Genomic DNA, 24,588 nt, shown 5'->3' on the forward strand with positions numbered 1-24,588 from the left:
ATTTATGCAATAACTTTAGCGAAACTGTAAACTTTCTTAATGGCGACGTTGTGATTAAGAGGAATCGACACATGGCTTAATTGTTGCCTACATTTCGGGGCAAAATTATTATTATTTCGATAATAATTTTGGATTCGTATTCTTTTTGGAAAAAGTACGACCATCGTTTGGTTTTAAAATGTGTTAGCTTTCAGTAAAAATTTAAATGATGGTCGTACTTTTTCGAAATAATAATAATTTTGCCCCGAAATGTAGGCAACAATTTAGCCATGTGTAGATTCCTCTTAAACTTCCCCCATAATAAGACCAGTTCGTCACTGGCCACACTGAATCAGTGAAGAATATTTCGCATTTTATGTTCGATAATTATTTTCATTTTAATTTCAAAAAATTTACATATAAATATTTGGATAAATAGTTAAATTAGAAAATTGGTATAATTATTGTAAATTTATGACTTTTCGTTTTGTGTGTGGCAAAATTAATTGCAATTTTACATTTCAGTAGTACGGCACGCGAACAAACTGTTCAATAAAATGTAAAAGAAAGGTGTTTTTAGAACCCCTAAAAGTAATTTTACTTAAATTATTCACAGATATGTTTTGAATAAATAACTAAAAATTGTGCAAAATAAATACAAAAAATATTTATATTTACAGATGGCTTCCCTTAAATTTAAAAAAATTAAATTAAATTAAAATTAAAATCAGTAAAAACATCACAATTTGTCTTTTTCCTCCGTTTCTTTTCTCTAAAATTTGTTTTTGTTATTCGCCTAAATGCTCGCAATTTATACAAATTACAAATAAACAAAAATTCCATACAAAGAAATCGATTTTCAAGCCTCCCCCCGCAACGAGAGATGTGCACTTATTCAATCACTATTGTCAACCCTACTACCACGCTCCCTTTCGTTCCTATACTCACCCCGATGGTGTTCGGCTTGACGCACTTTCTTCTGGTATTCCTGTTGCTGTTTCAGAAACGAACTCAAACGATTCAACAGAAACTGCTTGTCGTGACCCTCGAGCACTAATTGATTCTTTAGCACCTCGACCATATGCTTATTGGCCGCCGACACAGCATAATAGTAGTACAGGAATAGCGTGAGCACAACGAAACACGGTATGGCGAAACCGGCCGTTCCGAAGAAGAAAATTATATTTTGAAAGAATGCGGGAAGTTTCATGAACGCTGTTATGGCCGCATCCCATACGGAATCCAGTCCACGGAATGGACCGCACGATCGGGATGGTAGTATTTCGGCGACGGCGTACACTACTGGAACCACAGCGACGACAAACGATAGCAGCAATATGAACATGAACAGTGAATTCGAACGCGATGCGCGATATAGAATTGGCGACGGTTTGCTGTTGATGAGACAGGCAAATTTTTTGATGTAAAACATGATAAAGTTGAGCACCACTGCAATAGCCGGTAAGAACGGAGCATAGAAACTTCCCAGCCAGCACAGCGTTTGGGAGTACACTACGTCCAGAACGTGTTTGGACAGTTCGAATTCTTGTTCGCCGATGAATTTCACGAATTTTTTGTCCGAGTGTTTGGCAAGCAGTGAGCGGGGAAAGTTGATGAAGAATGTGACAAAGATGTGCGTTACAAAATCGGTTATGAACAGCTTGTAAAACTGTTGACCAACGAATGTCTCCCAGCATACCAGTGACCCTTCCTTGTTATTAACACAGTCAACGTTGTCGTCTTGATCACTACTGACTAGAATGTAAAAGCGGCTCAACAACACTCCCAACGACGACAGCCGCAAGAACACCGTGCGCAACAGCGTTATTTTGATGACAAACTTCGGTGAATATCGCTCAAATTGAACCAAATAGTTGAAGACGACGGGAACAACCAGATTCAGAAATACGATGGCTAAGTATGGCAGGAATTCGTAGAATAAGTTCATCATTACATCTTGGATGGAAGCGTTCGAATTGTCTCGGTACATGCGTATCGGCGATGCATTCGGGCTACTTAATTCACCGTTTGACCCATTGCTAAATGCATACATTGCCGGGAAGGTTGTGAACAATGACTTAGCTGATTGATTCGTCGGATTCAGGTGATCCAACGTCAAGCTGAACAGCAGGTAGATGACAAAGCCTGCACAGATCAGGATCAGAATAACGAAAAGATTCACGGCCAACCGAATCGATATCAATTTGAACATGACCTCTTTGGACCGATTGTGACGCTCGAATTCCATTCGTTTAGCTTGCAGCAATCCTTTGATTTCGTTGTAAATTGCCTTGTGCTTTATGTTTGCCGATTTCTCGTTATGAATGCAAAAATCCCAACCGCCGAACACCAGATTACAGTACTGGTAAAATTGTCCTTCTCCTTCGACCAATCGATCTTTGAATTCCCTCGACGCAGCCTTGACAATAGCTATCAATGATAATAGCAAATAAGCCGCACTGACGGTAACGTATGCAAGTGGTAGATCGTAGTACAGTTGATTGTCGAACGTAATGATGCTGCTGTTCACGTACGCATTGTAGCCGAATATTTTGTTTGTGTAGAAACCGTAGAACATCATGGTCTTCTCCATGAAGCCAGTTCCTTGTATGATGTCCAGTATGAAGAAGTCATTGTTTGTCGTGTCGTTCATGTAACTAGCTGCACAGCTGGAAATAGATTAAAATTGAAATCAAATCGTTTTCCATTGATTAAGTTTAACCGACGAGGAAGAGTATATCATCCACAGAGATACTTCTCCTCGGCGGTCAACTGTCTTCACCGAAAATGATTTTGTTTTTCTCACCATTCAGTTGAATTTGGTTCACTAAGAAGATCACAGTCTTTGTCGGTGGGTTCTTCCAATACAGTCTGCGGGATGACAACGAACGAAAATATCAGCACGAAAATGGCCAAATTCAAAAACATCAACCATCTCAGAAACAGAAAGTACGCAACGACACCAGTGCCGAAATTTCCTTCAATCGTTTTCAGCGAATTGCGCCACAGCTCCATTTTCGTGTAAAATTCAATCCATTTCGTCTGTAACTGCTGCCAGGCTTTTCGCCGTTGCCACTTTATCTGGTCGATTCCCTGCAATCGTAGTTTGGTTGCATTCTGCAATTGAGCTTTCATTTCCTTCTTTTGAGCCATTGGTACGGGCATTGATTTAATTTCGTGGATCTCTTCCCAAATACGTTCTTCGTCGGTGAGATTTTCTGGTGGAGACAACAAAAGTTGGTTAGACCATGCAGAATGGGATACAATCAGACCGTATTTGTTCTCGAAATTTCGAAAGGCGGTATTAGGACATGTTTTGTTCATAAAAAAGTTTATCGATGGAAGAACAACAGGTGTTCGACCTAAGTGGAAATGTAAACTTACGAACCAACATTTTACGCTAGTCTAGTCATAGGTTATCGATAAAGACGAGAAAAATAAATGATTAATTCAAGTCTAAGTCTAAGTTCACCATACATGGCAAAACGTATGTTTGAACTATTGAAGCTGTAGATTTTGTATCAAACACTGTGCGATCAACGATTCAACGATCATATCGTGACGCGTTTACCGTTTCTAAAAGATTAATGTGAAACAACATCAGACCAGACACAAAGATTGTGCTCAAAATACTATGATCTTCTCCAACAAATTTCCCTTTGATGTTTAATTCCGACCAACAAATTTGGTGGCAAAGTTATTATGAAAACAAATGAAATGGTCAACCACTAACCATTGAGAAATTATTTATGACAGATGCCAAGTTTTTCCGCTTTAAGAACATAAAAATTCGGAATTTATTTTAGTGCATGTCGAGATATTTGTCACTCAATTTGAAGAAAACAAGTCAGTCGATCATAATTTAAAGTTACATCACAACACAAAATTAGATAATTTCATTGAAGTTCATCAATGTCATCACAGTCGAATTTGTACTTTGAATTTATGCCTTCCCGAGTTAAAAGACCTGACTATAAAAGCCAGCTCGGGTCTGGTCGTAGTTATCATATATGCTGATTTCAAATTCCTTGATATTAATGGTGGTAGTCAGGGTCCACTTATCATACGGATAAGACTCAAAATCAATCGCGGGCTGGGTCCTAAAATTTACGGTTCAGAAGCTTTTTCTAAAACGAGCTGCAGATTGATTTGATGAGTTTGTTGCATGCACATAACATACCATTTACTGTTCTTGTACTATAAAAAACAATTATGCTACTAGACCCGTATAGTGCAGTTTATAAGGACCACTTTTACTAAAACGTTTACATGCTTATGCACGGTAAAGTGTACTTTACATCACTGCTTGTGACAGCGAAAATGCACTTACCGTCCATAAACATGTAATAGTATATTACTTCCGAGGTTACAAGTTGTGTATTTGATAAGTGGGGTGTTACAGCCCGACCCGAAGGGGACAAATACTTACAAACGGTGACGTAACATACTATTACACTCGTATAGAAGCTGGGCTACCATTCTAAAAGCTAATTTTTATCATTGTAAAGTAGGTACAATTATCATTAAACTGTCACAGACGGCAAGCGCATTAACAGTTTTACTATCTGATCTATTACTTCGTTTAGTCGAATATTTTCAAAGACTGATTTCTGAAATCTTTTACTTTATTTCTTTTGAAAATGCTTTGTGATATATAAGTCCTCAATAGTCAGAGCTTGTCGTTTATTATTGCTGTCTTTGTCAATAAGAGATGACAGCCGTATTTAACAGTTTAAGGAACCCGCTGATAATAATTTCACCTACTTACAATAAGAAAAACTAACTTCTAGAAGGGTAGAAGGGCCCAGCCTTATACGAGTGTAAACGTTTTCATAAATGTGGTCCTTATCAACCTTATCTCCAGTAAAATGTATCTTGGATTGTGGTGAAACGATTCATGCCGAATTTGAGGGACCTAGCCTTCCACAACAAGCCTTTGATATCATTTTACAATTCATGAAGCATGAATGTTACACGAATTGTAAAATGGTATTTCGGATATGGGTGATGTAAGCTATGTCTCTCATTTATTTGGCCTCAATCTGATGTGCCGGTTCCAGTTTGCACAAATAGTTATGAACCTACAGTCTGAAAATTCCCTAAATCTACTGTAAAGTCCCCAGACAGTCGAGAGGAGATTAAGAGAAAAACACTTCAAATTTACCTGACAAATCTGGTAGCATTGCCACTTGAACTTCATGGTGTTGAGATCCTCGTCGTGCGGTCGAATTCTTTCGTCTATTAACGGTAGTGCTACTCTGTCGCCTCTTCGCAGTTTTGGTATCTTGCTGTCCAGGACGTACGCGACGAGTCGTCGCTGTAATTCGAATGGAAAGGAAAGGGAATTTAAAAATTAATTCGTTCAATTTTTGCGTTGTAATATCGTCGGAATATGCCGCAACCTCGCTCAACACAAAACGTATTATACAAATTCCGAGACAGAATTCAAGTAAATGTTTGTTGTGTACAGTGTACACAAGATCTCTAATTATGTGTACAAATCACATATTATGTGTAAATTAACTGAACAAATCATCAAAATGATGCATAAAGAATTGAATTATTTCACGACCTTTCACATCATATACGTATCTCACCTATCAATATTTTAATCAAACTCGATTGTCTGTCATTTCTCTTCATTATCTAGCACACGAAAGGAAAAGTTCAACACGAAATATCATTTCCAGTTCGTAAAAACCGTGACTGAACTGATCAATTTTCACATTTTAACTGAGAATTTTCGTCTCAATTCGGTCGTGAAATGTACGTTTTTTTTATTCATTCACTCGTCGCTGTTTCAATCACATTACACAAATAACTGAAAATTCAAGCAAAATTTATGTGATATATTTTCAGAGAGTATCATTTAATTAGAAGTTTCCGCTTATGTGCCAATGTTTGTGTTATAATGTTATAGTAAGCATAGATGTGAATATTATGGATTATCGTGCACACACGATATGGATAATTCTTACGATTAAAATGGTAAAAAAAATTGTATCTAGTTCAGAGCGGCAAGAATGATAACTGGATACAATTGTTATCAACGTCAATGAATCGAAGATAATCAGCTCATTATTCAAATTGGTGCATTAATCGTGGACTTCATTTTAAGCTTGCGAACATAAAGTGAGCTCATGTCATGTAATCGTATCACTGATGAACGAAGCAAAATATTCGCTGTATTCATAAAGGAAACGCAACGACATCCACGCCACGGTATCCGTTTGATTTTTTTTTTAAATATGCATCGTGTAGCAGGGATGATTTCCTATCGAATGGTACCAAATTCGCCATAGCATTCTCATCTGAATAACTCTAGATTACGCTACTACACACCTGTGAGCATCGTCATCGTGACGTAAGTTCTACTTTTATTTATTACTTTTTTTACGTTGTGTGTCAATGTATTTCTAATGTGCAATTTCAATTGATGTTTTGTGTGACCTTCACGGACGTCATACTACAAGCGTGATTGTCTACAGATTTGTGCAGAAACTTTTATTTGATTAACACACATTTTGCTAAGTAAGAAGGCAGAGTTCATTGCGTCTTTTTGCTATCACTGTCACTCATTAAAAGCCTTTTACGGCCAATAACGCCTAAAACGGGTTTTTCCAACCACGCCCAGGATTATGCAAATAAAGTAAGGTGCTTAATTGATATTTCGCCTAGATGTAGGCTAGATAAATGGTCACCAATTTATCATATTTGTGTTACGTCTTACGTTAAGATTACATAGTAAAAGATGGTAAGACAAGAGATAGTATTTATCTACCAGGACCTATATTTTCAATTCGCTTTCGAAGTTTGTCGATCCGAAAAAAATCTGTAAAGACCTCTGACTACGTTTTTAGTCAACCTTTTCAAACTTTTTATTTTAAGTTTAAATTTTTGCATTTTTTTTACTTAATGTCCTGGTGCGCACTTAGCCTGTTACAGACGGCAAGCATATGACCAGTATTGGTATCGGGTCTATTACTTCCATCGATGAAATAATTTTTAATCTGTTGATTTCAAATCTTGTACTTCAATTGTTTTAACGTGCAACTTGACTATATAAAGGATCATTATTACCCAGAGCCTGTCATTATTTTTGTCGTCGTTATCGATAACAGATGAATAGCCGTTTGTGACAGGTTAGGTAGCCAGTTCACTTTTGATGAAAGTTATAATGATCTTGGATAATTCATATTCGAGACATATGAAATGTTTGATCTTCCGAAGGTCAAACATCAATTTAATGAATTGTTCGAATCCGGTGATCTTAAGACTCGTGCACGACTTACGTCATCAACTAAAAAATCTTCAAAGTGGCTACAGGTGAAGATATGCTAGTATTGCTGTTGGACTTCGAGTGGCTTTCTCTAGTGCAGGTGTTCCGAATGTAGTACAGCCCCCAGGTATTTCAAGAGATGATGGTAAAAGACCTGACGGTATGACTTTGATATGTGGAGTCATGGGAGATCACTCTTGTGGGATGTTACCATCCGGAATACCATGGCTGTGCATCATTATATTAATGATTCTTCAAAAAAAAAAACGCTCGGTTGCAGACAGGTGAGAGACATAAGGATAACCATTATATTTCTTTTAAACAGAATTAGTTAGCAAGTTTTGCGTTAGAGACTTTAGGCTATATGGGCCCAGAGACAAAGAAATTTATCAACAAACTGGGTTAATTAATGAAAACGGCTACGGGTGAGGTCAAATCAAAGGATTATCTTTTACGAAGAAATACAATACGACGTGGAAACGCAGCCAGCATTTTGGGAACATTAGGGAAACGGATGACTGATGACTTTTAGGAAAAGATCGATTTTTTACTGGCTGTGCCAGTATGAGCAGTCTTTTTTGTCGCATATTTCCCATAAAGGCAGGGTAAATTGAAATGATCGATTATTAAGATTTTTAGCGTATTGTGATTTGAAAACGAGTATAGATCTAAATAACAAACTTTCGGCCGATTTGCATCACATTCACAATGTTTTTTCGGTGTATTGAGCTTGCGCGCTCATGTTTATACTTCGAACTCGAGCTTATGCGTATGCATTGGAACTGTTTACAGATAAAAAACCTAACAATGCACCATAAACAGTTCAAATGGGCTGTATGTAAGACTATACTGGCTTTCAAATCTGTATACACTCAGAATCGATCATTTCATTTTGCTTCCACTTTATTTTCTCAAATCGTCCCTAATTTTCACAAAAATGTGCAAAATAATGAAAAAATTAGGGAAAATATAGGAAAAAGTTTACCCAAAAATTGTTCCTGGTATGACCACATGTGTACAGTGTTCTGAAGAAAATCAGAGGTTTTCTGTCAGAGATGTACCTTCAAATTATACTCTATTAGTAATTATGTCTCACATCATCTGCGGCCATAGTTTCTCGCAACAGATAACATTTTTAAGTATTTTCTATCAGAGAAGCAGTTTCCTCTTCAAAAAATCACTGGCATTTTACAGTTTTGTGTTCTTCCGTTCGAAATAACTTCTCTACCTAAAAAAACAATGAAAGGAAATTGGTGGCAATCAATCAATCAAGAGTCACAAAGATTATTATAATCAGTCATCGTAAGCTACTCTTCTGAGTACAAAAAATCCTAATTTCCCTTCATTGTTTGATAACTACAATCGATCGGTACATTCGACAGATAGCCGTTTTTATTGTCAATAAAGCGAAATTCTACGCAAATAAATTGGAAACCCGTTGATAAGACAAACTTCATTTTTGGGTGTCATGATTCACATTCAATAAAAATTTCAGCGATGACGAAACTTACCGAAGCGATTTTGTTTCGACGGAAGTAACGTGGCAATTGCCGATGGATCTTTTTGAATTGCGCCTTCCAAATCGGTGGGATAGCTCTCTTGATAGAATTCGGAGCCTGCCTCTTCCCATCCTTGGGCTTTATTCTTTGACTTTCGGTCCTTTCCGCCTGACATTATGTTTATGATTCACTGGAATGATATAAAAAAGGTAAATTTAATTTAATGATGTAAATGGTGCGTATAATCTAACGGAAATACAATTTCTTATCGAACATTTCAATAATCAAAGCACTGCTCCTAGCATTAACACTCGTATGTCGGACTTCAAAATACCTCCAATCTTTGATACATATATGCGTGTCCACTTACACTTATTGTGTGTTTAACTAAGACCAATAACCATGACTATTGTCCTAACGAAGTACAATGAGTAAATTTCACTGGGCCTCAATTCTGGAACTTTCGAAATTCCCAATATTCGTAACTTGATCCCATTATAACGAAGTTACGAAAGGCATGAGAATCGACGCCTTGGAGTGCAAAATTTGCAACAGCTTGTTTCGCTATGTGTGAGTGTTTAAACCGATTGAATATAAACAATTACATTAGCACCAGCTGGTAAGAGAAGCTGTTGCAAATGCTGCACTCCAGGAAATTCAACCTGTGTAAAGCTTATTCTAATATCATCGGCCTGCAAATATTTTCTATGGTAATGCTAGGTACAGAGCTACGCTTTAACTACAAATATTGACAGTCTGCGGGCAGACTTTTATTTATATAGATTAAAAAATATCAGACAGTACAATACCTACAGATAGACACCAGTCTCCAGACGTATATGAGTAGTTGGACGCCTATCTATTGTTCTTCCATTTATATATCAATTGCATCAATGAAATAACAATAGATGTCCGACTCAATGTGAGTTTTCCATTTTCGTCTGAGTTACGTACAAAATTTTATTCATTTTATTGCATTGCGGTGAATATATCGACATTGAACACTGTTTTTCGGAGTATTATACCGAACATTATTTCGGCAAAGTGTGCGCGACGTCACATTTATTAGGTAAATGTTATTATTTACCTATAGTTCATAAGCCTACATTATTATGTAGATATGTTGGTCGTTTCCGCCAATGCAACAATAGTTATTTGCACACAATTTTACACTCGGCACACCATGAAATACACCAACAACAAACCCAAATATAAAACACACCGTTCAAGGTTGAACTTGAATGCATAGAAGAAGAATGAGAATAAAAACGAAACCGAAAATACGCGATATAAAGCCGAACGAGTTGATCGTTCGATGTGCATCACACTACTCGTTGATACGGAGAGTAAGCTCCGCCTTCGTATCAAATTTCTCTCTCTCTCTCTCTCTGACGAATAACATAAACAAACTCCACCATTAAGGAAAACATCGTCTGGATCCCCAGAACTGTTTGCAAGGTCTGCTGAGAGAGAACTAAAAAAGTGTGGTTTCCGATAAAAAACTTTATTTTATACCAGAGAATATTGCACGTGTAATACTCTCTTGTATATTACACAGACAGTCGTGTTTTGTATTATAAGTATATACGAGTGTATAACGCTAGCAATATTCCCCGGTATACTATGATACTATTACATGTTAAGGGCACTGAAAAATCCTTCACTGATGAAATGAAGAGTTTTCTGTGCCTGCAGAAGCAAGTAAAATACTATTGTCTAAGACAGAACATTTTGATATCACTCTCTTCTCTCACTAATATACGTTGAGTTAATAATATCAATCGGCGAATAATATCACTTACAACAATTTTAATCGACCAACTGTTGATATCGTCGGAGCTGCGCGCACGCTTACTATCTATCTATAAACTTTCACAACGTAGCGTCGTGTTAAATACCCAAAATGTCATTATCACCTTCAATTCAATAAATTGAAAACACCAAATTTCTTAGTCATTTCCACACACAAATTTTATCGCAAGCAGTAAGACAAATGGGTGTATTTTTAAACACTAAAGATCAATTAAAAACATTAGAATTTTTTTGGTTTTACTGATAAGCTTATCGCGCGCTTGTTTGATTTCGTAGTGGATTAACTAAAATGTTTTGAGAAAAGTCGTTATTGTTTTGGTATCAAGATTACATTGCGAGTTTATAGCGGAAGAAAATACTTCAATTATATATTGAGCAAGTGATTGTAGTTTTTAGAGGTTTTGAATACATAACAATTTTGAGCGAGAGGAAATTAGACATTTTTCGAACTAGTGGTCTAAGAAAACCCTACAAATCTTTATAAAAGTTAGCACGGCAGTCGAATAGTCTTAGTCAGCTGTAGAAAAACGTTTGAATAAGACGATTGACGGCCAATATTGATAACTTTATCACATTGGAGATAAAAGCTATTTTTGGTGCATGCATATAAGTGGTTTAATTTACGCACTAGATGCGAGATTGACAATACAAAATCGTAGGCGAGTTTAGTAACATATCGCCTGCATAAAACACAATTTCCATATAATCACTCTGTCGAAATGAGCAACCCCAGACTTCAAACTTTTAGAAACCAAAACCACTTTTCTTATGGAAGTTTCTCCAGGTACACGAAACGTACAGGGTAGTGTGGGTTTTCATTAGAAAGGCAATTGCATGTACTTTCGGGGCAAATATGATCTATGGGTTTGGAAGGATCTACGATGAAATATGAGTGTAGAAAGACTAGCATCAGCTCGGAGAGAGAGTTTGGGTTTATCTTTACTTGACACATAAAAAATGATATGCGCCTATGCCCAAATGTTTATTCTGACGAGTTGGATTATGAACGGCGCCTTCGGCCGGACAAAGGTGCATAATATTTATTAAACGTTTCTCAAATTATAATTTTACTCAAAAACGTCAGGTTGATTTTACTTGACTGCGGCAAAACTTCATCTCAAGTTCTTGAGTAAAATGTCTACAGTCTTTTACACTTCAAATGTCTCACTGTCAAATTTTTCAGAGAACTTCATTGTGTCATTGCGAATTGACATTCTTTGGAAAAAATGACAGTGAGACATTTGAAATGTAAAAGCATGTATCAAAAACTGTAAATGGAAAGAAGCTTTCCTGTGTTCTTACCGACCTCAGCTTCACTTCGGATTGGTAAAGTTCACACACGGAGTACCATATCCATCATATTCCTCATAATGATATAATTTTCTATTCAACGACTCTCATTATGTAAATGACTATTACACCGGCTAGCGGAAAAAAACATTTCTTACACCTGTTTGTAATAAAATGCTCATTATATACCTCCCATTGCTTCCTCTAATTTTACGCACATGATTTGAAGTGATAATTGTAAAGAGCTCTGTGTCACGTCTCAATTTTGCATGTCGAAAATGAATGGCATCGCATAGTTAGATAATTAATAGGCATGTTAATTGAATTAGCATTTACAAGCTTTAAAAAAATGGATAGAGTTACCGCCCTCGACATTGATAGTGAAAACGTATACGTATAGGAGTGGACAAACGTTAGTTGTGGAGTCCACCCACATAATCATAATCCATGATAATGAAGGGAAGAAAATTTCCCAATAAAATATAAAACGATTTTAGCATAAAAAAGAAGTCACAAAAATGTTTAACAAAAAATGGGTAGAATGGTGTGTAGTGAACGTTTCAACAAATATATCATTTAGCTACTGACGGCTAGACACTATCATTTCATCAGATTACTTTACGAATTTACTTGGATAGACTTTGCGCTTTTTAGGCTTTGAATCGAGGGTGAGAAAATAACGCCAACCTGGAAATGGCATGAGTTTCAGAAAACTTGAAAAATTGTTGCTTTGGTGCGATGGGATATGAGCTTCGCCTTCAGCTTGAATTATAAAACTTTCTACTCGTCAAAATATACCTTTCAAAACCTTTCAAACACTGATATTCATCTGTAATTGACGACAACGACTAAAAAAATGGCGGTAGCCTCATGTTAATGTGGTCTTTTATGGCAAAAGCTATGTCTAAACCGTCTAAACAGACGAAGTAAAAGATCTTGCATCGTATAGAGTTCTTAGGCAATACTTTGAACAAACGAAGTAACAGATTCAGAGGGATTCTTTTGAAAAACAGCCTACCGAAATCGGACGCATTTTCTATTGGAATTTTTTATATGTGCCTAGAAAGGACTTCGACCCTAGTGGCCAAAACCACTTTCAAAAAAATTCTTCGAAGTTTGTGTGGCTGGTCAAAGGTGAGCAAAAACCGAAAAGTTGCAATTTTCTTACAAAAATTGCTCCAGTTACACGAGCCGTACAGGGTCGTGTGGGGTGTCATTAGAAAGGTAATCACATGTACTATTGAGCCGAATAGGGTCTTATTGGGTTTAAAATTCATCCACACTGAAATATGTGCAGTTGAAGTTTTCAACCGCAGACTTACACTGTTCTTACTGAAATTTCTCGAGGTACACAAAATGTACATGGTCGTGTGGGGTATCATTTGAAAGGTAATTTTATGAGCTTTTGAGCCAAATAGAGTTTTATGTGGTTTGGATACATATGCGATGAAAAAGAAGTTGAAATGTTTAAGTGTCCATATTTCATCATAGATGCATCCAAACCACATTAGTCTCTTTTGATATGTTAAATGGGATGTGCTAGCCTCCATTTTAAGCCAATGAAATGAAAAATCGGTTGGGATGGTCATTGACAAAACCATAAAATTGGACTTCGATACCTCACCCTGACTCACAGCTACAACCTTTCGACCCGGCGATACTTTTATTAGAATCGTCTGTCAATTCTCTACAAACTACTATTAGATCAAAACCGGCCGGGTCGTTTCATTTCGGGGAAATATTTTCTGAAAAAGTCATGATTTTGAAATTTTGAAATTTTCTTAGAGTCGCCCCGAGCCAGAGATGTTGGTTAAAAAAAAGAACTTCTTCTACGAAATGATCACCTTGAAATTCCCCATCGATAGCACCATAAATGTCAGGAAGCAAAAATGGTGTGTCCGATTCATAAAATATTTCACCTTATCAGGGCCGTGATGGTCGTGACTCACACATGTCAGAGAAATCATTCAGCGATGTATGGAACTACGTCCAAAATCAGAAATCACTCTTGGAGGCATAGGACGACAATTAAAAGTTTCTTTCATAAAAGATTCTCTGGTGTGTACTAAGTGAAACCAGGAGTCAATTGATAAGGCCAAAGATTACTTTAATCATTGAAAGAACTACCAGATTTGATGATTATCCTAACAGGATGTACAGTTCACATTTACGCTCTGAAAGATTACAGTGATTGATTATCACTTTCAATATTTCTGGCCAAATTTATCTAGCAGCTCAGTTATCTACCAACGTACTCTAAACTCAAAAAAACGAAAGACACAAATGAATTTGCTAAAATTGGAAATACCACCACTTGTGTGGAAACAGTTAAAAACAATTTGTGCTGCGTTAGATTGGCTGTTTTATTTATTTATTAGTTCATTCAAAAGCAGTGACTGATTTTATCAGGAAAAAGTTATTAGTCATTTCATTTATGGCATTTGACAGTCTGACTCTTTTAACGTAATTTGAATCTGTGTAAACAGTGTACACGACAGCAAATATAAATAAATCTACAATTGAAGACGGCATGTCTGTATTTAACCGGAAAAATCAACAAACAGTTTCTTTAATGTATGCTAGAAGAGCGTATAGTCATTAGAATAAATTATGCGGCACAGATCTGTGCATACAATCAATGGCAAATGTTTCATATTAACCAGACGGTATAATTACTGTCCCAAGTCAGTTAAGCTCATTTCACAAAGAATTCGTAACTGGATAACATTTATACGGTCTGTATAACAACAAACATTGTGTATATGATGTAGATGATCTCGGTGACATTTTTCTACTTAAAAAGTTAACATAAAAAGACATAATGATCCATGGGTTCAACAAAGTTCAATAAAAGAGATTCATAACATTAGAATCACGTCACAGCAACTTGTATAATGAAGAATAAACTGTAATTTATTGTATACAAAAATGATGATGGTACGGTGCAACGCCCTTTGATACATCTCCTAAATCGATAGACAAGAATAATAAAGGAGCAAACTAACACCCCGATTGAAGTCCTACGACTACAACATTTCTGTCTGTAGTTTGAACATTTTGTTAGGATTTCGGTCTATGATTGAAAAATGGAATGGTTCTTTATGCTTACGTTTTGCTTGTTGGTAAATGTTTTATTGCACCATTGCCTCGACTAAATATCGATTTGGTTTCACGGTGTATTATGCGATCACAAAAAGTCTATTTTTGTTACAATTTTCACTGATTTAATTCGACTTAAAAATCCAAACGAAAATTGAGCAATCGAACATTGTTACAAGTGTATACGTTTAAGGTGACGAATTAGCATCAAGTTTAACACAAGCAACAAAAAAAATGTTGTAAAAAAAAGGGAAAATAAAAAAAAATGTTCAGTCGATTGAAAGTCACGAAGTGATTTATCTACTTTTGTGTACTTTACGGTCACTCGCGTTAATTGAAAGTAAACGAAACTCAATTTTGACTAAATGATTTTACCACAAAAAGCTGTTATCAATTCACATACACGTCTTATCAGTCATAAATGTTGCGGAAAAGTTATCCAAATTCAATTTCGATTGTTTGTTACAACACAAGAGAACCATCGTTCCATTGTAGGCAAGAGAGGCTTTTTTTTCGCACAAAACAACAGCGGCGCAATTCGACTGTTTGCGTTCACCATGTTTTTTAGCTGTGTGACAGACTGTCAGAGTGGAGGGAATTGTATAAATGGTATGGTGAGTTTCTCAGCAGCTGTTCGGTGAAAGAAAATAAATAACAAAAGTTATCCGGCTGTAATTTTGGCTATTGTAGATTATCACGTTAACGAATTTGCACCTCAAGTTTCAAAATGAATGCTTTACGAAATGTAAGTTGATTATAGTGATGTCACGTCCCGGTTGGGCAAGTAGTGGGCATGTTATATAGGGAGCTATACTCTAACAGAATCACTCAGAGTACTCTTATCACCTACTTACTATCATGTCATACGTGGAGGTTGGTTATTGCTTAGACTACTACGTGAAGTGATCTTGAGCAGATCGGAGGTCGAAGCCTACAGTGTGCCAAATTTTCTATAAATTCAACCGATTGGAATGGCAATTACTCACCTAAACATTTATCCAGCTAGGTCATTAACCTTACACAGGCAGCAAGCATATCACCAGTATTGTCAAAACTTCGTATTCCTTTGAGTTGCTGATTTTGAACAATGAAAATCTATTACTTCTTCTACTTCAACATGTAGTTTGCTATACGCACGGTATTTAGCCAGGATTCATCGTTTTTGTCGATGTTGTCTTTGCCAGATTAAATAGCCGTCCATAACTTGCTCGTTGACCTCTGACGACGTTAGAGGCAAAGGTATACTAATCCACTCTCGTCCCAGATATCTCTAAGACTCTGTTCAGTTCCACACAACCGATCCTATTGCGTGCAAGCACAGAAACCAACCGTTACAACGGAAACGGATGGCGTTAGGCACATTGTACTCAATAATCCCAAAACGAGGAACTCCCTTTCCATGGACATGATGACACAATTGGTTAAGGATATCAAACGGAATCGAGATGACGAACAATTGAGATGTATAGTACTGTCGGCGAGTGAGGGAAAGGTCTTTTCGGCCGGTCACAATTTGAAAGAATTGACGAAAGAGAGTGGAACGGATTTCCACAAGGCTGTGTTTGTTAAATGTTCGGAATTAATGGTGGAAATAGCAAAAAGTCCGGTGCCAGTGATTGCGAAAGTGGATGGACTTGCTGGTAATGAACATTTATCGAAGAATTGGATGTGAGTGAACGATTTTAAAGAAAAATTCTATTCCAGCTGCTGCTGGTTGCCAGTTAATAGCCGCATGTGATTTGGTAGTCTGTTCCGATAGAAGCTCATTCTCGACACCTGGGTACTTTCAAATTGAAATTGCTAACGTTAATTCCATTTTCTTACATTTTCCTCTAATACTTCACTTACAGCGCAAGTTTTGGAATATTTTGTTCGACACCAGGCATTCCGTTGGTCCGTAACATTCCGCGAAAGAAGTCAGCATATATGCTGTTCACCGGTCTTCCACTATCAGCCCAGGAAGCTGTAACCGCTGGTCTCGTCAGTTCGTGTGTACCAGTCGAACAATTGGATGCCGAAACGGAGAAAATCTGCAATGCCATCAAGACGAAAAGCCGTGCGGTAATCGAATTGGGTAAAAAGTTCTACTACGAACAGATGTCAATGGATATCAATGTGGCCTACAAGTACGGCGAACAGGTTATGGTAAACAACATAGCTTTAGCGGATGGTCAAGAGGGCATACGTAGTTTCATAGAAAAGCGAAAGCCAAATTGGTCTCACAGCCGTGAGTGAGCCCGATAAATTGCGGAGTAGGAACGGAACCGAATTGCATTTATGAAACGCTGTGCCACTTATGTCTCCATTCGTTTTTATTTAATCCATGAAATGTTATATAATAAAGCATGAAACTCTATGCCAGAAATATTTACTTTGTAACAGTGCAACTGACACTAATATCCGCCACCTTAGTCAGGCTTAATTTTGCACAAATTTCTCAGCGGCATATACGTGGTATTTCCTGCCTGAAGCTTACAAACTGCATTCATTTGGTCAATGTCAATAATTCTTCCGGTGGTGTCTCGAAGATCGCCGTAAATGACCTTGAATTCGTCACTGATGCTGGGCAAAACCGGTTCCAACTGTTCGCACTCTATCGAAACACTTCGATCTTCTTGCGGTAAGAACACCGAACAGATCCGATTGTTAACCGTTCGAATAACTCCCGTCTGTCCAGCCAAATCACCGTCGTCGTGACTGCGAATTCGTACCTCAATGTCACTGGTGCACCAATCTCCCAGCTGAGAATCGAGACCAGCGCCAGGCGTTTGTGGATTGAATGGTGAAAACTGGGACGTTCCAGGTGTATTTGGCGAATACGCCGAAGGAGATGGTGTACCCATGTGTCCGATTTGGTATGGCGATGGACTTGGGCTGGGACTGGGCTGCAGTGGACTGTATTCCGACCCGTAAATGTTTCCTCCTGGAGTTTGTGGAGCATACGACGCGTATGGTGTGTTTGAATTGTAAATTGGACTGGGCGATGGATCGTCCAACATGTCAAAGTCATTGCTTCGAGCCGGAGTATTTGTAACACTCGGGTCCCAGGCATTATGACGTGGAGTCATGCTGCCGTCATGTGACGGTGTCATCGAACCATGAGGAGTTCGACTACCAATATCGTATTGTGGCGTAGCATTTCCGTGCAGTGGAGTCTTCGATCCGCTGTAAACCGGTGTCTGTGCTCCATATCCAGGAGTTCTTCCAGGTGTGCGTCCAACTGTGATACTGCCATCTTTGGCCGGAGCTCCAACAACAGCAATGTGATTTCGATCGACCGAAATGGTTTGGCAGGATGAATGTAATTCGACACGAGCCGTTGCTTCAGTAGCATCTTTGACAATGCCAACAGCTCCTTTGTACGATCCACCAGTGATTTTGATACTTTTGCCGAGAATTTCACGATCTCGTGATATCCGATTACCACCACGTCCTCTGCCACCACCTCCACCACGTCCACGACCACCACCACCCATCGGATGCATCGGAGATTGAATTCTCGGTGACATAAAGCCCATCATTCCCATGGGACTCATTCCATTGGACGTATTTTTGTTACCGCCGGCCAATTTCAAATGCCGAGTCTTACACACAAAGATGCCACCGTTCTCGGTGTACATTCGCGAATGCAAAAAGGCCAAATTACGGTACAGATGCTTGATTTCGCCATCTCGACCAGCATGCGGTCCCTCTAAGACTTTGACGATGTCCTTTCGCCGTATCTGATTTTGATCGGAATCCAATGCGATGGTGTTTCGATTTTCTCGTCGTCTCTGCAGTGCCGTTGGCTTTGATTCCAACACTTTGCCGTTCATGCCAAGAACGTGAAAGTTTTCACGCTCTAAGCGCACAATCACACCAACTGTCTGTGCACTGAAACAAGTAAATTGCGAAACGTTAGATGGTCGGAAACTTTCTACTCGTTATGGTCTACTCACTCCAACTGCACTAAATCGCCCCATTCAAACTGTCCCAGGGAATCCACACCCGTCGCCATATCAGTACACAGTTGCAGATCTCTGGGTAAAACTTCCAGCTCGTGCATTGTCAAATCCGACACCAATACCACACGGCTCGGTTCCACGCGAACGATCAATCCAGTTTCACCTTCGTATCGACCAGCCAAAACTTTCACATGGTCACCGGTTTTGAAATATTTACGCAATTCGTTGGCTTTGAAGATCAATGGATCCTACGAATTGTTGGCAGTCAGTTAGTTGGGTCTAGACATAACTTTACCTCTTGTCGTACCTTTAAATCTTCGTGCTTCGGCATAACTGTTATCAAGTATCCATCGATTGCAATGATCTTGGCCTGCAAATTCTCCAAATCTCCAACGCATACTTCGACGTTGTCGCCCATTGAAAACGAATGCGTTGTTTGTGGATCCTCTCTGCCGGTGACAGCCAACTCGATATTGATTTCTACAGAAAGGTTAACAATGAAGCCGACAGTCCAATGATCATACGAACGTTAAATTCGTTACCTTCTGGCTGTTCTTCGAACCGTTCCAATTCGGCTAGCGTTGGCTTCACACCTTCCGACAAAATGGCCGAGATAATGAAATTCTTGTACAAGAATCCCTTGCGTGAATAACGATTGCCTTCGAACACCAGAAAATCTCCGTCAGACGTGACCTCTCCACCGATAGCTCTGTAAGAATAACTTTCTCATTAAAATTGAAAATTTCAGGCAGAAGCATTGCCTTGACTAACCGAATAGCTTCAGGATCGAATGGTTTCGCTGGCGGACGACGTTTTCGTTTGCGTTTCGCGTCATCAGCATCTGTCTGTGTTGTTCTCAGAGCACCACGCAATCGCGTATAGTCAATGCGCGGCAACAATTTCAGATGAACTTGATTTTGTGCCATGTCCACGTAGTCCACCTGTGCAATGTCATCTTTGTATTGACTACGCTTTAGCCGAACCCATTGCTTCGGTTTCAATCCGGTCTGTTCTTTGACAACCTTCAGAACGTCTGTCATCTCTTTAATCGGCACCATTTCCTGTTTCCATTGTCCCATACGCAAATTGCTGACATTGTTAATGGCCGCCTTCACATGGGTCTGTTTGAATGCTTCGACGTAAATGTATCCTTTCACACCTTCCGGTGCCACTACCGCTTTTATTTGCAACGGCTCGTCCGTGTTTTGATAAGTCAGAAATTTGCGCATCAACAGCAGTGCGGTTATCTTTTCTTCTCCTATGCGACACTTCACCATCCACAAGTTGGGATCTCTGAAAAAAAATTTTTTTTTCGAAAATCGGTGAGTTGAGGACTTTGATTGAAATTTTCCGTCAACTCACTTGATTGTTGGCAGCAACGTCTGCTGTGTAATTTCATCTGACATTTCCTCGCCACCGTCACCGAAATGACGACGTGCAATCGATTCGTCAGCATATCGCTTTTTCAGATATTCTTCAATCTCGTCTTCCTTCTGAGTGCTGAAACAACGAACGGAGATTAGGAAAACTACTTCACCAAGCACATAACCGAAACTTACTCCCACAGGTTACCACGTCGTCGGATTTCAATTTCTCTAGCTGTTGGTCCCAGTTCGTCCACTTCATTAACAATCCCCAGCTCATTCGCACCATCTTCCCATTCCTCATCTTCGTCCACTTCATCGTCAACTTCAGCCTCGTCAATAATAAATCCACCGAAACGTTCCTTCTTCTTCTTCTTCTTGCTCGGTCGATCGTCATCCTCGTCTTCCTCATATTCCTCCGAATCCAAATCTTCACCTTCTGGCTCTTCTTCGTCCTCTACTTCTTCTTCTTCTGTCGTGAACAAAAAATGATTAATCGAAGTGAAAAAAAATCGTTGCAAGTGGAGCTTACGTGATCTACGACGTCGATTCGGAACATCTGAGCCGGATTCAGAGCCTGCAGATGCTGATCGGGAACGAGATCGGGAAACCGAACGAGATGCCGATCTAGAAACACATTTTTTTTTAATTTAGCAACATACTGAGCCATGAAGGCGGCAAATGTGTAACTTGTGCGGAATTCTTTTACTAGGGAATCAATTCTTTCTCCTTTAATCAGCGGAGCGTTAAGACCCTTTTCACACGACAATTGCTCTCAAAAATTCTTGTTTGTACTTGTCTTCGACTTGTTCTGCAAATCTCACACATTTTAAAACAAAAATTTCCAATCAATTTGCCCGTCAGATACACAATTTTAAGATAGTATGCACTGCAATACGACAGTACACCAACAAATTGATGCCGTGCAATTATCTCCAATTATTGTGTCCATAACATTAACATTAACCGTACCTGTTGTTGCTGCGTGACCTATTTGACATGTCACTTCTGGCGTCCGATCCACTCGACATATTACTAGCCTCAGAGTCTGACATTTTTCCCAAAATATTTTCAATCAGCTCAAAGGTGCTTCGAAATTTTCACCACAAGATGGTTGTAGAGAAGAGATGTCAACGCGTCAATTGAGTAATTTCGATTCGTTTTGTTCTAGTCACTGTTCACTATTCACGTAAAGAAACTACTGCCACACACGGATCACTCTTCAATGTTTCCGTTTGTTACGAAATATTTCGATTTTTTCGCGGATATGAACCAAATTACGCTAAATCCTGCAACACGAATTATTTTCCGAACATTTTCGTGTGTATACAAAGTTTAAAGTGTCTCTTATGTTGGTATCACTGACTCTCTTAATGAATGGATTTGATTCTTCAAATACTTACGCAGTCATTGCATGCAGTAGCGCAGAATAGTACATTACTATGCAAGGGAAGTAAAGTGATATATCGTATCCAGATGAGAAAAAGTATCCGAGGGCGGCAGCCCGAGGTACTTTTACTCATCGTGATACGAGATATCACTTTATTTTCCGTGTGTAGTACGACGTTTTACTATGCGAGTGATGTAAAGGTTATTGCCTATACATGTAATAGCCTTATTACATGCACCAGCATAGTAATAGTTATTTGGATCACAAGGGACGAAAGTAAAGAAATTCAACCGTGTGCGAGAGTTGCTGCCCGCGCCGAAGGCAAGGGCCGCAATCGCACAGGTTGAATTTCTTTACGTCGTCCCGTGTGATCCACATAACTTTTTATCACGAGAACTACGAAAATTGTAATTGAGGCACATAAACTCGAAGAAATGCGTTATCATATGATGAATTAAACAAAAATATGCTGACATTTGCGGGGGTCCAGGGGGCGGCAGCCCCCTGGTATAAGAAAATATTAATATTATCAACCATCACAACAATCAGACGTAAAAACAACAACAATATCCTTTGAATTATTCGTCATAAACTTTGTATGTTAACATTAATCAGAGCACTGGCGCACGGTTTGTTCAATATTGATCAAAGTAAACATCTTGACAAGATTTGACTTTCGCATTATGTACATCGACTTTCGCATTATGTACATAGACTTTCGTATTATGTATTAACCGATTTCGATACATAACTTGCATTTTTTTACTTTCGCTTCCCGTTTGGGAACCGAAAATTACAATTTTCGTAGTTCGTGTGATGAAATAAAATTTTCATGCTTCTTGGCCGAAAATGAGGGCAATTTTTCGAATTTTCTCGGGTTTCCGGCCCTCTGCATGAAAACTTACATGTGCACCTGTTTGGGACGGTTGATTTAAGGCACTTTCGCTTGTAAGCCTCACTTCGTTCGGCCTACAATCCGCGAAATTGCCTAAAATCAATCGTCCAAAACAGGTACACAAATAACCATTAATATTTTAAAAAAAATCGTACCTCGGTCGGGAATGGTTATTTGTGTACCTGTTTTGGACGATTGATTTTAGGCGATTTCGCGGATTGTAGGCCGAACGAAGTGAGGCTTACAAGCGAAAGTGCCTTAAATCAACCGTCCAAAACAGGTGCACATGTAAGTTTTCATGCAGAGGGCCGGAAACCCGAGAAAATTCGAAAAATTGCCCCGAAGCATGAAAACAACTTTGTAATACTCGCAAACTCACTCGTGTGTTTTTGAGCAGCATGCTTGTTACCTCATGATGAATTACTTTGACACTTGACAGCATCCAATGTAACCTACTATTACTCTTTTTATAGTAATTGAAAAATAGAACACGGGAAATAGGCATGTTCGATAATTCATTCGATTGATAAAATATCGATTATTTCCCTGGAATCGATTATCGATATTTTCAGAAAATCAATATCAATCGAAAGTTTTATCGTTAATCGATAAATATCGACTGAAAATCGATAAATGTCGACTGATAATCGGTACATAACGACTGATAATCGACAAATATAAATTGATAATTCGATTTTCAGTGGATGTTTGTTGATTATCAGTCGATATTGACCGATTATCGATAAAACATTCGATTGATATAGTATCGATTATTTGGAAATTTTGTCATCGATTGATGATATTTTTCAGTGAACATGCCTAACGGGAAATACGGTTGCTCCGCTTGCGTATGGTTACACTTTACACCACGGAAACTTTCGACTGGTAATGCAGAAAGCATATCGGATTGCTTTATTGAAAAGGTTATATTACTTTTCTGTCGCTTCATGTAAAGATAAAGGCTGTATAGTGTATACTGCTACAAAACGCACAAAAGCCTAAAACTCGCTGGTCAAGACAGACATAAACTACTATTTAAGGTCTAATTGATTATCAAATCAATTTACTTTTTTGTGCTTCAAAACTGATTGGAAGGTCAAAGTTCAATCGATAAAGCAGGCAATCATTTCTAAATAAAACATTAAAATTAAGCAATAAACCTTCATGACAAGTAATTTTTATTATAAACACTGGTCTTCAGTGCTCCCTCAGCCCATGGACACTTGCCCAGGGCGCTGAAAATATAAGGCGCGAAAAGTATTCGAAGAAAAAATATTTTGTACTTGGTGATCAAATTAGGTCGCTAAAGGTTTTAAAATCGGAATTGATGAATGACTTACTTGCATGACCTCCATTTCTCTCAATGGATCCGTACTCATTCGTTGCTAATTGTAAGGGGAGTTGTCATCCTGTACGTATCATAGTTAATCAAACGTCCTCAAAAACCTTTGTCATTGGAAACGTTGGAAACTGTTGAAAGGGCGCTGAAGGAATATTTCCAAAGGCGCTTAAAATCGAAAGACGGCTCTACTACTGGTCTCCTACTAACGGATACACTTAAGCTAAATTGATACCATTCATATATCTATAATATAAAGTCTAATGTTTGCTTGTTTGTCTCTCTATATAATAATATAATATATGTAGGAGCCCAGACGGACAGATTTGAATCTTTAGAATACAGACTAATGAGGAAAAGTTAGGACCGGCACGCGATTTTTTTTCACTTTCATTCATTATTTGACGCTGAAATTTGTTTTGTCTGATTACGTTGTGGATGCATTCCTAGAAAAGGGAATCATTTTTGTAACACGTGAAAATTGATTACTCGATCAATTTTTGGGAAAAATTTGTTTTTGACGTTAGAAAATAGTTTTGAAACAACGCACTTCAAGCAAAAGTGGTACTCTAAATAGGGTACTTCACAGTGCTCGATACAAAATTTTACACTGCAAAAAGAGTGGGGATAAAATTTCATACAAAATAGTACTCTATTTGGCAGCTGTCATTAATAGCACTTTTTCTTGAAGTGCGTTG

At 38.3% G+C, this 24,588-nt stretch overlaps 3 protein-coding genes across 8 annotated transcripts; 1 reads left to right on the top strand and 2 right to left on the bottom strand.

Moving 5' to 3' along the window:
* Positions 1-626: 626 nt before the first annotated feature.
* Positions 627-15,453, bottom strand: LOC119070972 (transmembrane channel-like protein 7). 4 transcript variants are annotated; one of them, XM_037175547.1, is made up of 6 exons: positions 14,969-15,453; positions 8,770-8,947; positions 5,144-5,296; positions 2,786-3,197; positions 912-2,648; positions 627-848 (listed from the first exon to the last, which is right to left on the bottom strand). In XM_037175547.1, exons 2-6 carry the CDS (start codon positions 8,930-8,932, stop codon positions 839-841), a joined length of 2,475 nt encoding a protein of 824 aa, XP_037031442.1. In that variant the 5' UTR covers positions 8,933-8,947; positions 14,969-15,453; the 3' UTR covers positions 627-838. The 4 variants fall into 4 exon arrangements, with proteins under 4 accessions (XP_037031442.1, XP_037031444.1, XP_037031443.1 ...); XM_037175549.1 differs by lacking the exon at positions 14,969-15,453 and adding an exon at positions 11,809-11,820; XM_037175548.1 differs by lacking the exon at positions 14,969-15,453 and adding an exon at positions 10,560-10,696.
* A 98-nt stretch (positions 15,454-15,551) lies between these two features.
* LOC119071000 (enoyl-CoA hydratase domain-containing protein 3, mitochondrial) lies at positions 15,552-17,314 on the top strand. Its single transcript, XM_037175594.1, has 4 exons — positions 15,552-15,703; positions 16,223-16,598; positions 16,663-16,738; positions 16,809-17,314. The coding sequence occupies exons 1-4, from the start codon at positions 15,686-15,688 to the stop codon at positions 17,191-17,193; spliced, it is 855 nt and encodes a 284-aa protein (XP_037031489.1). The 5' UTR covers positions 15,552-15,685; the 3' UTR covers positions 17,194-17,314.
* On the bottom strand, positions 17,268-21,623 carry LOC119070969 (transcription elongation factor SPT5). Of its 3 annotated transcripts, none has more exons than XM_037175542.1 (9): positions 21,239-21,623; positions 20,799-20,893; positions 20,462-20,738; positions 20,265-20,402; positions 19,674-20,195; positions 19,445-19,611; positions 19,210-19,382; positions 18,897-19,150; positions 17,268-18,831 (listed from the first exon to the last, which is right to left on the bottom strand). In XM_037175542.1, the coding sequence occupies exons 1-9, from the start codon at positions 21,319-21,321 to the stop codon at positions 17,367-17,369; spliced, it is 3,174 nt and encodes a 1,057-aa protein (XP_037031437.1). In that variant the 5' UTR covers positions 21,322-21,623; the 3' UTR covers positions 17,268-17,366. The 3 variants fall into 3 exon arrangements, with proteins under 3 accessions (XP_037031437.1, XP_037031438.1, XP_037031436.1); XM_037175543.1 differs by having other exon boundaries at positions 20,462-20,735; positions 21,239-21,602; XM_037175541.1 differs by having other exon boundaries at positions 20,462-20,893; positions 21,239-21,602.
* Positions 21,624-24,588: the final 2,965 nt, after the last annotated feature.

Source organism: Bradysia coprophila (assembly GCF_014529535.1).
Source record: "Bradysia coprophila strain Holo2 chromosome IV unlocalized genomic scaffold, BU_Bcop_v1 contig_106, whole genome shotgun sequence".
In the NCBI taxonomy this organism is placed as follows: Eukaryota; Metazoa; Arthropoda; class Insecta; order Diptera; family Sciaridae; genus Bradysia; species Bradysia coprophila.